The sequence below is a fragment of the Orcinus orca genome, chromosome 1 (genome assembly GCF_937001465.1).
Source record: "Orcinus orca chromosome 1, mOrcOrc1.1, whole genome shotgun sequence".
Classification (NCBI taxonomy): domain Eukaryota; kingdom Metazoa; phylum Chordata; class Mammalia; order Artiodactyla; family Delphinidae; genus Orcinus; species Orcinus orca.
In genome coordinates, this window is record NC_064559.1 from 176,501,040 (window position 1) to 176,515,219 (window position 14,180).

At 50.9% G+C, this 14,180-nt stretch overlaps 1 protein-coding gene across 17 annotated transcripts in view; it reads left to right on the top strand.

Moving 5' to 3' along the window:
• ERI3 (ERI1 exoribonuclease family member 3) overlaps window positions 1-14,180 on the top strand; it is a 129,970-nt gene that overhangs the window by 37,389 nt on the left and 78,401 nt on the right. For 10 of the 17 annotated variants that reach the window (XR_007471442.1, XR_007471444.1, XM_049697349.1 and 7 more), the window contains 3 exons: window positions 2,443-2,502; window positions 2,972-3,061; window positions 6,781-6,872. Coding sequence is in view for 14 of the 17 variants with exons in the window: in XM_049697349.1 (XP_049553306.1) it covers window positions 2,443-2,502; window positions 2,972-3,061; window positions 6,781-6,872 (242 nt within the window). In the remaining 3 variants the exon portion in view is untranslated. Of the gene's footprint in view, window positions 1-2,442; window positions 2,503-2,971; window positions 3,062-6,780; window positions 6,873-10,718; window positions 13,084-14,180 lie in introns of those variants that run through there. The other 7 variants (XR_007471453.1, XM_012531836.3, XM_049697370.1 and 4 more) reach the window with 3 other exon arrangements.

Genomic DNA, 14,180 nt, shown 5'->3' on the forward strand with positions numbered 1-14,180 from the left:
ATCCAGTGCCTTGGCAGAGCTGATAAGATGTGGTCCATTGTTGGAGGCATTAATGCAGGGGAGTGAGGCCTGCCCCTGAAAGGATCTCCAGCCCCTGTGTCTCTGGGGGTTGAGTTCAAGTCCTTCAGCTGTAAGCCGTAAGTCATGTCCTGCTGGACATGGTGGTCTGGGAAGCATGGAGAGGGAGGGAGCTGAGCTCACTAGGCTCCTCCCAGGCTGAATGATTCTGGGATTGCTGAGCCCTGGAGAGGAGTGTGAGAGAGCCCCAGGATCCGGGAGGCTCCCACCCTCACCACACCCCAGGGTGGGAAGAGGTGGGCCTAGTCTGTGGTGAGAGACCCTGCAGAGCAGCGCTCCGGTTTTTCTTTTCTGTGTAGTGCATTTCCTGGGGCCCAGGGAAGGTGCTTGTGGACCTTGTACACAAGTGCTGACCTAAGTCCCATCTCCACGGAGGGAGGGTTTTTGGCAAGGGTGCCATTGGTTTCCTGTGTAAGCGAGACTTTCTGGAAGCCCTTCAGTGTTCATCTGAGTGACGCTTGGTGGGAGCCAAGAGGAGTAGACCTAACCTTGCCCCAGGAAACTCAGACTGGACATGAGACTGTACACAGACCCTGGGGCTTTCCGAGAAGAATGGCTGTGGGCCCTCTTTTCCAGGATAGTCCTGACCCAAAGCCCCAGCTCCAGGCTTGGGGATGTGACTTGGCCCCGGGAGAACTGAGCAGGAGAGAAGCTGGGCGAGAAAGGGCAGTGGTAGGTGCATGGGTGCCAGCCAGTCATCTGGCTATTGGACCTGGAGTTGGCAACAGGCCTACTCTGGACTCCGGCCCCTGCTTGAGACAAAACGCAGGGCCCTTCCTGCTCAGTGTGTGGGTCGGGAAGGCCAACAGGCTCTGGGTGCTGGCTGGACTGGGCCAGGACGGGGCTGCCAAGAAGAACGCAGATTCCACAAGGGCAGGGTTTCCACGCTTTTCTTCACTGCTGGATCCCCGCTTCCTAGAATGGGGCCAAGCCTCTCCAGGAGTAGATGTTGACTAAATAAAAGGAGGAGTCTTAGCACTCCAAGATGAAAGCTACAGACCCTGGGCTCTTCCCCATCCCCACCCCCAGCCCTCAGGGGACCGACCACCTTTTCTTCTCTTTGGCTCAGGCCCTCCCTCTGCTGGGCAGTTCTTTGGTCTCCCAAGCAAGGAAAGGGTGTGGAGGTGCCAGCCGGGTGGGCATGCTGTGGGTTAAAGCCTCGCAAAACAACAGTGTAGTTAATCTTTCTAATTTATTTTCCTTTTAGACCATGGGAAGTCTGTAGGCAGCAGCTGTTACCCAATTAAAATACAGATTAATATAAAAACAGTTTCTGGAATATAAAATAGAGTGGCTGTGTCCTTACACTTCCTTAAAATACCACCTAATAATGACTTGATGAACTACAGAAACCCACCTAGAGGAACTCAGCGTTCTTAAAATGAAAATTTCTTCCCTAAAAGGTGTGTATTACCATTCCATGTAAGTCGCTATGAGAAAATAACCTTCCCTCTTAGAGCCAGCGGTTTCTGTGAGTTGGGTATTTGGTATTCATTAAATGTAATTATAGTTTAATTGGAGTTTAATCCCCACCCCCCCACACACACTTAAAAAAAAAAAGTTTCCAAGCAGGCCTGAGATGCTACTCTGTCTGGAAGTGGCTGGGGACATGTTGGCCACCATGATTTCCAGCTGGGCCCACGTCTGTGCAGGGGGCCTCCTGCCGCAAGCCTTCCAGGCAGCCTATCTAGTCTGCGCTTGAGGGGTATTTTCCACTTCAAAACAAAACAAAGCAGCAAGCTGGTTTGAACCTAGGCCTGACCTGGGGGGAGCGGAAGCCCTTGAGTCAGAAATTCTCTAGACTAGGTTCGTAGGCTTTTTTGTCTGCTAAAGGTGCCTGTTTCCTGCTTGGCTAGCCGGTATTGAGGGCCCAGGTATGCGGGGTGAAGGGTGGATGCCTGGGGGGCTCCCCCGGCCCATTGCTGGTTTCAGAGGGGGAAGTGCTGGACACTGGCGCTCAGAGAAGGGGTGGACTTGGAACCAAGTGTGCTGGTCCCATGTGAGCATTCCCCGAGTTCTGCAGGAACTTCTGAGAAGCTTGGAGGTGAATTCACTGTAATTCGGGGGGAGTTATTGAGCCTATTGAATTCAGAAGACACATAAAACCAAATTTTCTGCAAAATGAAAGCTGAAACAGGTCTGAGACCCACCCCGTGGTCGGTATGTGGATGTGTACCCCCATCTTGGGGCAGGAAGTTGTGGGGAAACTTGATTCCCAAGGCTTCTGTCAGGTTCGGAGCCTACAGCTGTGCAGGTCAGAGTCTTTACGGTAGAAGGAGAAAAACAGAAAGGAAAGGATCCAGTCCAGCTTGGAGTCCCTGCGCCCTGGTTTTCCACCCATCGGCTCTTTCTCTTTTCTTTCAGCTCACCGGGATTATTCAAGCCATGGTGGATGGTCAGCCAAGCCTGCAGCAAGTGCTGGAGGTAGGTTGAGTGACCTTTAATTCCTGACCTCTGACCCCTTCCTGCTGCCTTCCTCACCTTCCTCTCCCTCCCCTCTTGAGAACGTAGCCCTGTAATTTGACTATGATTATGGCTTGATTAGAATAACATTTGCTGTCACATCAGTGACATGCTGTTGAGAGTATTGAACCATTGATCTGTCATCTCCAGCTGTTCCCATCAGGGTTACTGACGGAGATGTCCGAGTGCCACCGGGGGTTGGTGGAGGCCCCTCCAGCTCCCGGCCTGTGGCTGTGCTGTCTGGCGGCTCCGGCGGCTCGGGCAGCCCGCGCTGGGCGGCTGGGAGTAGGGGAGCCAAGCTGCAGCACTGCGGGCTGGCCCCGGGGACTGGAGGTGTTTTTGTTTAGCTTTAGTGTTGGCTTCCTGTGGCATGTGAGCACTTCATTAACTCACGCAGAACTCCCCATCGATGGCTTTTGTTTGCTGTCAGCTCCTCCAGGAGGTGCGGCCAGCCCGCCTGCCCCACTGCAGCTTGCCGCTGGATGCATCGTGCCTGTCAGGGGTGCAGAGGCTGCGCTGGGTAATGATTCCTAATCAGAATAATTACAACAATTGCCTATGTGAGGAAAATCAAATTAAAGGCTTTAGAACCCTTGGCAGAGACCACACTTCTGGGATGTTCTCCTCCGGGAGCTGGAAAAGGTTAAGACGCTGCTGCTTGTGCTCCAGCCTGAGGGAGTCAGGAAGCGGTGCTTGGCCTCAGCTCATCTCCCACCCCCGCGGGCCTGGGGTTTTCAGAGAGGGAGAAAGGTCCCCCTCCCACTCCCTTCTCTAGTGGGAGAAGAGAAGAGAAAAAGCCTGTGGATCTCCTTAGGTGCTTTATTTATCTTTAAGAGCAATAAACCCAAAGCTCAGCCCCTATATCACAGGAGAGAGCAGAGTGTCTGGGAGGATAGCAGAGCACATCTGCCTCGGAGGTAGTCCACCTGGAGGGAGCAGGGTGCTGGAGAGGGAGGAAGAGCTCTTTCTTGAGCCTAGAGGCCTGTCCCATGGGAGAGAGAAATGCAGACTGAATTTCCTGGGGCTCCTCAGGATGGAACTAGGGCCAGAGAGAGAGGTCTAGGCTCACCCAGTGGCCAAGTGCATTCCCTGTCCCAGGGAGTGTGCAGGCCCAGGCTCTGTGGCTGGTCAGGTTCTTGTGGGGTTGGGAGAAGATGGGCTCTGAGGTGTCTCCCAGCCCCACTGACCCTCTTTTTTGGGTGGGGAGATTCACCCTATGACTAAGGGGGGTCCTCAGCCTGGACTGCTCCCTCTGGGCCCAGACTCAAGGAGAAAGAAGGGACCCTTCCTTCCCTATCTCCCAGCCAGCATCCCAGAGCGAGGCTAAGGGGGCAGGCAGCTTTTCCCTGGAGTGTCTCTGGCTGGGATCCCCGGAGGAAGATGCTTATTCTGGGCCAGCACCAAACCAGCGCTGTCGAGGTTATGGAGTTTTCTCCACAGTGGCGCTGGTTGAGGGGGAGATTGTTCTTCAGAAGGCTTCCTCCTGCTGACCCCAGGCCAGCTCTGGAGCAGGATGCTCAGAGGATTCTGAGTCTCACCCAGGAAGCTACTTTCTGCTATTTCAGCATACTTTGGGGGTGAAGAGGGGGAGATTCCTGGCATTGGCCTAGATAGGAAGTCTCCAGGAGGACAAGGAGACCAGACTGGGCTCTACTCTTTCCCATTAGCCTTGAGTTGGTTATAGAGCTGAAGAGTTAGTTCTTGTCCTAAGCAAGGCCCTGAGCAGATGGCCAGTTAGATGTTTGCCTGACACATTTGTTCTAAGCAGGGCTCAGTCTGCATTCCTCTAGACCTTCAATAGCCAGGAGGGCTGGCTGACTGGGGCTTGTCTTGGTGGTCCCTCCAACCCTTTATCCATTCAAACAGGAAGGGAAGGAAAAGGACAGTCCTGATTACAAAAGTATCACTTTCCTGGACAGGCTCGTAGCAGAAGCTGCTCACTAAATATCTGCTGCATGAGTGAATGGCCTCGGCCCTAAGCTTCGAAGGAGCAGTAAGTGCTTCTCATGGTGAAGCCCTGGTCTTGCTGGGCATTTCCTCCTGACAGTCCTGTCCTGTCCTGTCCTGTCCTGCTCTCTTTTCCAGGACCACTTGCAGGAATTGGGGCGTTGGGGAGCCCCCTAGCAGGTGGGGCACTTACCTTGGGGATTTAAGGCCAGTGAACTGGAGCGAGATTAGCTGACTTAGGGACCTTCAGGTTTGCCTTACCTCTTTTCTTATGTAAAGTCTGCCTTATTTTCTTTAGGTGACCCTGGGGAAAGGATGCATGTGTGCGTGCATGTATGTGTGTGTCGTGCAAGGGTTTGGGCCAGAGTGACTGGGGAGACAAACCATTCAGCAGTGGAAGGTCCAGAATTTAGCTGTTGGGGAGACCCTCGGGCTGAGGAGGATTCTCTGGTGTGAAGAGGGTCTGCAGAGTCCGGTACTGAGGAGTGGCCCCGATGTCCCAGGAGATAGGGCTGCTGTGGTCGTGGACCTAGATGGGATCCTTGGCCCTGTTCCAGGACTGCTTCGGCATGGGTCAGGCCTCCCGAATCTCTGCGGTTCCAAGGAGCCCAGGATTACCATGGGCTCTCCATTACCTGCTGGGCACACAAGGCCCTTCACAATCTGGCCTAACCTAGTCCCCCAGCCTCAGTTCCTGCCCTACCTTTCAATCACAGCGGACTCCAGTCACATTATTTCTTACTCACATTTTAATCAAGAAGACACTGTGCTGGGTTAGGGATTAAGACGGTGAATAAGACAGCTAAGAGTCCCTGCCTTTGTGATGCTGATAGTATGGTGGGGAAGGCAGACATTAAACAGACAGTTGCTAATCAGATACAAAATGTCTGTGCCTAAGCCTTTGCCTCTGCCTGGAGTGTCCTTTCCTGTGTTCCGTGCTGTCAAGCAAACTCTTAGTTTTGTCATCAAGCCCTTAGTTCAGTCATCTTTATGAAGCCTTTCTGACTCCTTTCCCTGTAAAAGGTGAGGCTAGCCTCTGCCTCTTCTTGGTCTGATGGCATCCTGGGTACTTCTCCATTGCTGCCTCTATTATATTGTATTAAGATGATCTGTCTTTCTCCCCTTCCCAGCCTACTGTCTATTTTTAGGTAGGCACTTAATACATTATCACATATAATTCTCAAAACAACCCTGTAAGGTTAGTCATCCTACCTCGTTTTATAGATGACGGAAACTGAAGTTCAGAGGGGTTATATGACTTTTAAATGATTTCCCATCAGTGACACAGCCAGGATATGGAAGAGCCAAGGTTAGAACCCAGATGTGTCTGACTTTCAATCCCACGTTTCTAACGACTACGCAATATAGCCTTTAAAAATAATTCTCCTGTGTGAGTGGAACGGCAGTGTGATCTGCCGCACTCTTGCCCCATGCCTAGGATCTTCTGAAAAATAGGCAATGCTTCATGAATTCTTTATGATAATTTTCTCGGTATATACTGATTTTAGTATTTGTACTTCCAGTGTGAGGCAAATAATAAAATGAATCAAAGGGATGAAGGGGAAGAAAGACTTAAAGTGTGTTTAGGATTAGTTTCTTTCCCTGTCTAGGAATTGAGCTCAGCCTTCAGAAGATTCCGCTGAATTTGAATCCCCAACCAGGAGAGGAGAAATACAAAGTCTGGGGCCAGTTTATGAGCTTCTAGCGACTGGAGCAGGCAGTTCTATCCCAGTTGTCAAGATGGGCCTATAGCCCGGCAGAGGAGCCTCTTCTGCTAGACTCATGGTGAAAATTAACTTCACCTTCATTTGGGGAATAACCAAATTAATAAATTTGGTTAGTAGACATTTGGTGGGAGGGTGGAATGAATAAATGAGCGAATGAACCTGTGGATTGGAGTTCCCTGCATGGGGCCTCCTCCCAGCCTGTTCTCGTGGCCCCAGGACAGCCTGTGAGTGTGCTAGGCTGTGCCTTTGTTTGAGGACCAAAGGTATGTGGACTGACCTACTGGGATCTGTCCTTATCCTGTCCAGGGTGGGCTGCCAGGCACTGGGGGAGTGGAGGGGCCCCTGCCCCCCACCACTTGGGCTTGTGGGATCTGCCTGCAGGGATTGTCCTGCAAGGGCCTCCAAAGTTCTGAGTCAAGACTGAGACCCCAGAGTGGAGGGATAAGATTACAATTTTCTCCTGCTCTGATTACAAGCAGCTTATCTGCGTTTCACTGTGTGGCTCTTCACAGACTCAGGGAAAAAAAAAGGAAAATCTCATCTGTTCTTGTTGTGTACTTTTCAGAGGGTCGATGAGTGGATGGCGAAGGAAGGCCTCTTAGATCCAAACGTCAAGTCAATTTTTGTCACCTGTGGAGACTGGGACTTAAAAGTCATGTGAGTATGAGCAGGACTCCTTTGCTGGCAGGGCTTGGAATCTGCGGGACCAGGTTTTGCCTTTCTCAGGCTCAGATGTCCAAGCCTCAGGGCACCTGGGTCGGGGAGTCCCTGGATTTTGGGGTCAGCAGGGCAAGACAAGGGCTGAGAGCCCTGCCTTCTGCCTCTAGAACCAGGAGTGGACAGGCCAAGTACCCTGCTAGTACTGCTAGTACTGCTAGTACTGCTAGTACTGCTGTTGCCTTCTTGCTTTTGCCAGGGCAGCCCATCCTGTTGTGGAGCTACATGTTATTGCCCTGAAAAGAAGGAGGTAAAAGAGGGTCTTAAATTTTCTTCTAAACCAAATACATAGTATTTACTGTTCTAAATGCTTTGGAAATAGTAAGTCATTTACTAACCCTAGGGATTCTTGTTATTCTTATTTTATAGATGAAGACCTTAAGGCACAGAGAAGTTAAGTAACTTGCCCAAGAACACGCAGAGCCAGAATTCAAACGCAGGCAACCTGGCTCCAGGGTCCATTCTCTTAACCATTATACTAGGCTAGGCTCTTATCTGGGATACGAGGCCCTGACGGTCCCACGGAGAGCCCATTGTGAGGATGAGACAGGGATGCTTCTAGGAAGCTGCCCAGGTCACCAGCCTCCTCTTTCCTCCTTTGTCGCCACTGCTTTTTCTCCTTTGTCTCCTGATCCTGCCCCAGTTATGGAAGACAGAACTGGTTCCTCTGCTGGGTTGACACTTCTGCCTCTTGGCTGTCCTCCTGGACACCTGGCTTCAGAGAGCCCCCAAGGAACTAAAGCGGGGTGGAGGTAGTGGGGCACTGTTTGCTGAGGATTGATAGAATCGATACCTCTGTGTTCTTTGTGACTGAAGGTGGCAGCAAGCACTGTGTGTGTGTGTGTGTGTGTGTGTGTGTGTGTGTGTGTGTGTGTGAGTGTGTGAGCTTTTGAACATAGGGTAGGGTATTGGCCGGGGTGGGGAGTCGTGGCTCTAGAGTGACATTTCCTACAAATTCAGGCATTACTTTCTCACCAAGATCCTTTTTATGCCTTTTGGATGCTGGGCATTGAGGTGAAGTTCTGCACCCAGGTGGCTGTCAGCCTGCTATTGGACCCAACCCTCTAGGTGAGGCGGGAGGAAGGGCAGGCCTGGATCACATAAGCGCCTGTGCACCTGTCTCCCTCAGCCCTTAGGTCGTGTGCGTGCTGACTGCACACCACAGGCTCCGGAGCTCCCGTTGACGCTCGTTGTCAGGGAAATTACAGTGGCTGGGCCTGGAGGCAGAGCTGAGTTGGGGGAGGGTTCCGCGGAGAAGGTGAGGAGGAGGAAGGCTGTTGTTGCTCTGTTACGGCATCCTGGGCAGCTTTGAGCGCTCGAAGTGGGAAGGGGCTTACGAGGAGCTCCAGCACAGGAGAAGCTGTCTGGGGTGGGGCGGGGCTCAGGCCGACACCCAGAGTTCTGGGGCTCATGTGGCCCAGACCAGAGGCCCAGTTTCTCCAGGTAGCCTTCTGAGACTCCCACTCTCCCAGTGGCTTTCTCTCTTTGATGTGTTCGTGTCCCAAACACCCAGTTTCAGCACCTTCTGTGATGCCTGTGAGTGGTGTGTACTTATATGTGTATATGAAAGCGTTCCTGTGTGTGATGTTGGGGACCGTCTGGTTGGTTTCTGCATGAGAAGGAGAGGAGATGCCATCTTCCTTGGGTCTGGCCTGTGCTGGCCTACAGCACCGGTTCAGGCCTTGGCACAGTAGGCACTGGACAGATTTTGGTGACTCGGGAGGCTGCTTTGCATCTTCATGAGAACTGGTGTAATCAAGAAGAGGGATAGGGTTGGGGAATCAAATCACACATAAAAGGAAATCAGATGTTAATGAGCACATACTATATTTCACTCAGTCCTCCTAACTGCCTTCTCGGGTAGGAGGTGGTGTCTTCCTTTTATAGATGAAAAAAACAAAGCACAATTAAAAACTGAGGCTCAAATTGGCAGACTCAGAGGTAGGCAGAATTGAATTCTTGAGGCCACATAGCTTCCAAAAGAGATGATTCTGGCGGACTTTGGTGGCTGGTTTGGGTCTGGCTCGGGAAGGCCAGTGAAGCTCTGAAAGCCAGTGAGCAGGGAGGTGGCAGGTGGCAGGTGGCTGGGGGAGGAGACCTCTGTGCCTGCCTTTTAGAAGCAGGACCCCACATAACTGCTGGGAAGCCTCTTAATTAAATGTGTAACAAAATAAAAACAGCCAGAGAGGAAATCTAAGTAGTGCTGCGTGACGGTGCACAGCTTTTCCATGTTCCTGGAGCCTCTCGTCAGATGGCTGTCGTCAGAACAGCCACTTTCTCACATGCCTGGTAAAGCCTGCTGATGAGCCTGACAAGGGTGGTGTTAAACTGACACCCACAACTTGTTAGTATGTGGCTCACTTCTTATTTTGACATCCATTTTCAGATTTAACTAAGTCTAAGGAACTCGGCAAATATTTTCATTTCCCACTCTAGTCTCTCAGAGCCATGGTTCCCTCTCGTTGCTGTCCTTCCCCTCTCTCCCAGCCCCCCTCTCCCTCCAACCAGCTTCACATCACTTTTTTTTTTCCACATCAGTTTTGTTGGAGAGGGCCTGATTAGTGAGGCACTGAGAAATGGGGACTGAAGTGGCAGCGGAAATCCCACTGGACAAAAGAAATCTGCTCCCATCCTGACAAAATTGTTTTGTGTCCATCTTTGGTCAGTCTGAATGGGTTGACACTCTGGTTTACATGGGCTTTGATGCTATCATCATAGATCCTGCTACAGTGGGTTTTAATTTAGGGGGTGCAGATTTAATTTTCCTTCTAAACCTGTTGAAGAAACGACACTCGTGGTTTTGGCTCTTGGTCAGCTTGCCTTTCCTACCTGACCTACCTTTCCTTTGCCTTACCTGGTGTTTCGTGAAGCTCCTTGTAGAGTTTAGCGTTCTTTCACCAATTTTCTCTCTTTCCACCTACCCAGGCTCTCTGTATTGTCTCTGTGAAGGGCTTCCACCTTCGGCATGGTGGGAGGATAGGGCGGATGCAGAGTGAGGAGTGACACCGGCACAGGTGCTGCCCTTGAGGAACTCAGCTTTTCACCTGTAGCTTGGAGACCTGTGTTTACCAGCTGAATAGCACAGGTAGCTGAGAAGCTAGACCAAAGGCTTTTCCAGTGGCCTGTGGGTCTGAGATCAGGAGGACTGGGGTGTGGGCTGGGAGTGGGGGACAAGGAAGAGCTGATATGAGGGTGGACCTGGTCCTCGGTGCCGTCTGGGAGGGGGCCCTCTGGAGGAGAGGGGCAGGATCAGCAGACACCGCTGTGGGGAGGCAGGGCCCAGGGGTCTGCTCAAGGTCTGCTGAGAGGGTCCTCCTCCCCCTCCCCCTCAGCTTTGGAATAGCGAGTTTTCCTACCATTGGAGGTCGACTGTGTGAATGCGGACCTGGCATTTGACTTGAGTTGTTTTCCTTGCTTTCCTTGTGAGGTGTGCATACTACACCCCTCTGTTGGTGAAAGTCTGGAGATCAAGAGATACTTGCTCAGCATTTAACATTATTTTGTGTGAGACCATCTGAACTAATTTTGCAACAAAAAACTCAGCCACCTGGGTAGAAAGCTTTCTGAAAAAAGAATAATTTATTAGAGTGCCAATTGGGGGAGAGCACTTAATACTATGCTGTCCAGCCAAAGGAAATGAGATCTATTCCAATTACTTCAATACTCTGACATGAAGTTTTTTGTGTTATTTTGTTCTTTATTCGTCATGAAGAAGACCAATCAGGAGGCAGGTGGAAGCATCTGTGTGAAAGTCACACCTGAATTCACACTCTTTTTTTTTTTCAGATGACTGAACCCTTTCTAGACTGCATAGGTTTCCTTTCTTGTTGTTTCAAGTACAAACAAACATGATGTCTCTGATTGAAAAAAAAAAAGACAGTTGCTCATGTTACCCTACTCACTGCTTGATTTGGGGGCATGCACTCAATGGGGACTACTTAGGGTCATGCAGCCAAGACTATGGAAGAGCAGAGACTGCTGTCACCTGGAGTGAAGTCCCATGGCGGTGGAAGCACCCGCCTGGGGAGCACTGTGGGGCAGGGACTGTCTCGTGGGGTGTGTAGATGAAGGCTGAAATGCTGAGCCGGTGACATGCTTGATGGGGGTCAGTCTGGGCCCTCTTGGCATCATTCAGCAAAGCTGACCACTTCATCCTTCTTGAAGCACTCTTCATTTCTACTTATGTCTCCTGTTTCTCTGACTTTTCCTTCACAGTCCTTTTGGCAGATTCTTCTTTCCTTTTTTCTTAAATTTGGTGTTTCTTAAATATTGGTATTTCTTTGACCTCTCTCCTAGCTGTCTTTTCTTTTTATTTGACACACTCACACTTATCAGGGTGATCTAATCTATCCCCCAGCTTCAGTTATCCTCTGTATGCTGTCTTCTCATTTTTCCTCCATCTGAGAATTGGTAACTGACATGGCAGCAGTGATCCCACTGGAGAAAAGGAATCGGTTCCATCTGCCATCTGAACTCCAAGCCTTCATATCCAGCCCCCGTTCTCTCTCTTACCTAGATATACACCGACCCCTTAAAGCTCAGGTGTTACTTTTCTCCCAACACCTTGTCCTCCACCATTCTCTTAAATAATGATTGACTGGTACCATCTACTCAGTAGTTATGTCAGAAACCTGCGAATCGCCCTTGGTTCCTCCCTTTAGCCATAACAAATTATTGCCAAATCCTATTGATCCTTTGTCCCAGAGGTTTCTCAGAGTCTTTGCCTTCTTTCCAAACCCACTACCACTGCCCTAGTTCAGGTCACCGTATTCTTCTTGGATTCCTACAAAAGTCTTCTTTCTCACTGGTCTCTCTGACTGTCTTGCTTCTTCTGTTCCTTTCTCCTAATTGTAGCAGATTACATCACACCCGCTTAGCAGCAGCCTTCAAGGCTTCCCCTTGCCCTCCAGGCAAAGTCACACTGTTTATTGGAGCTTTCAAGGCTCTTGTTTATTTCTCTTGCCTCATCTCTTGATGCTCTCTATGTATTCAGTCCCCACCCCAGCCAGGTGCTCTAACTGGCCGATTCCTAAGGATCCCTCCTAACAGCTTTCTCCAGGTGCCTTCCTGTGTGTTCTTGGAGCACATGTGCTTATTGATACATGAAAGTGTGCTGTAGCTGCCTCAACTTGTCTGTCTCTTTCCCTAGATTGTGGGCACCATTACAACCCTAGGACAATGCTTGACATGTAGTAGTTGTTCAATAAATGTGTGTTGAATAAATGACAACTAAGTTATGGAGTGGGCCTGTGGAATACCCTGCTCAGGAAGAATGGCAGAGGGTCATAGTGGGTAGGTTCAGGGAGAATGGAATGGAAGAGGAAACCTCGGGCCCTCCTGCACCGGCCTGAGTGTGAGGGGTTAGAGGACCATTCTGCTAGTGCCAAGAAGCTCCTGGGTTGCCCTTGCCAGCACTGGGTGTTGGGCCCTCCACAGTGGGTACTGGGTGAGATGGCGTAGGGGGGCCTGGGCGAGGGAGGAGGAGTTTGGTCCTAGGTGCAGTGTGAAGGGCTTTCTCTGAGACATTTGTGCCGCCAGGACTGAGGGCTGGGACTGCTCTGGGAAAGTTACATCAGGTAATAAAGATGGCCAGCCCTTACTGAGCACTTACCACATCCCAGGAGTCCTGCTGTGCTGTTTATACATTAATCTCATTTAAACCTTACTACAATCCAATGAAAAAAATTATTTTTGTAACTTTTTATTTTAACAAATGAGGAAACTGGGGCCCAGAGAGGTAAGTAATTTGTCGAGGGCACACAACCAATTTGTGGCAGGGATTTGAACTCTAGAAGCCACGCGTTTGACCGCTCTGCCATCTGACCGTCTGCTTCTGTCTTCCTTCATGGCCCATGGCTTTGTGGTTGGTGGGAACGCCCTTCCTCCTCTCCTTTGTTCGCAACTGAGTGGCAGAGCCTCGGGATGTTCTCTGACACCCTCGGCTTCTGGTACCTGGTCTGGTGTTGGCGGAGGTCTGGACTGTTACGATCATTTTGCTTTCGGGACGTGGTTGGCCAGGAGGTGTGGTGGGGAATGACTTGGGGCTGTTTGAGAGCCTCTTTGCTGAGCTACAGATGAATGAATCCTCAGATCTGTTTTAAGGAAACCACTGCCAATATCACTTTGGACACCTCTGTCCTGTAGTATGTTTGGAAGCACGTGGGGGCATCTCGTCATGTCTTTAAGCTCATGAAAACGCGTCTCTTGTCCATGGGTTTGCCAGTTGGTCTCAGCACTGAGCTGTATCACTGTTGATTAGCAGCCTGCTGGGGGAAGGGGCTTGAGTAAGAACTCCCTGGCAGTCCTGACTTGTCTCATTTCCTGATACTTTTATCTGTCATTGCAAGCGCTTGGGCTCCCCTCCTGAACTAATTAAGTTTGCATGTGTTTAGACACATTGCCAAATAGGGCTTAGCAAAGCAGAACTGAGCTACATCTCTTTCTGAGTAGGGAAGGAAGGGTACATGAATGCTCCACCATGAGGACCGGGAGAAGTGTGGGTGACATGGAGCCAGTGTGTACAGATGGTAAGCATTCTGCCCTGGCCTCCTCGGGACACAGCAGGCCTTCAAAGCAACCTTCTGACTAGCTGGCAGCAGCAGGTGAGGGCCCACTCTCCAGCTCTCTTAGTGAATTGGCGTTCTAAGAGGGCTGAGGATGGAAAGAGGGCAGGCTCTGAGTAGGATTCTTCTCCCAAGCACAAGCAAAACTGAACATCAAATTTAGTGGGATTTGCAGGGGGAGTTTGTAGGCCTGTGTGCTCTTTGCTGCCAGCCTGAACCTACCCAGCTCTGTGGCCTAAAACCACTTGTGTGGCTAGCGGAGTTCAGGGTGGCCTTCTTTCCAGGTCTGTGAGAAGTACGTTGGAAACGTGGACCACTGAAGGCTGCACTTTCCTTTTTGCCCTGAAGACCCCAGACCACCCTGCACGGTCTGATGAACCCTGTGAAGTGGCGCCAGGGGGAGGGAAGGAGAGTCATATTGCACAGGATCTCCCCACCCTGGACGTAGGGTTCAGCCTAATGGATCACCACAGTGAGGTGATGGCTGCCAGCATGTTTCCATGTCAGACTGATGCCTGCGTTTTACCTAGCGCTGGGTAGCCTGAGGTCTGAGATGTCCCGTGGCATCCTGCGCACACAGCAGCAGGCACGGGGCCTTACCATGTTGTGGAGTCCTCCTCTGAGGTAGGGAGTGAGGGTATTTCCTACAGAAAGCAGGAGAAACAGCTGTCTGCCATGGTCAGGG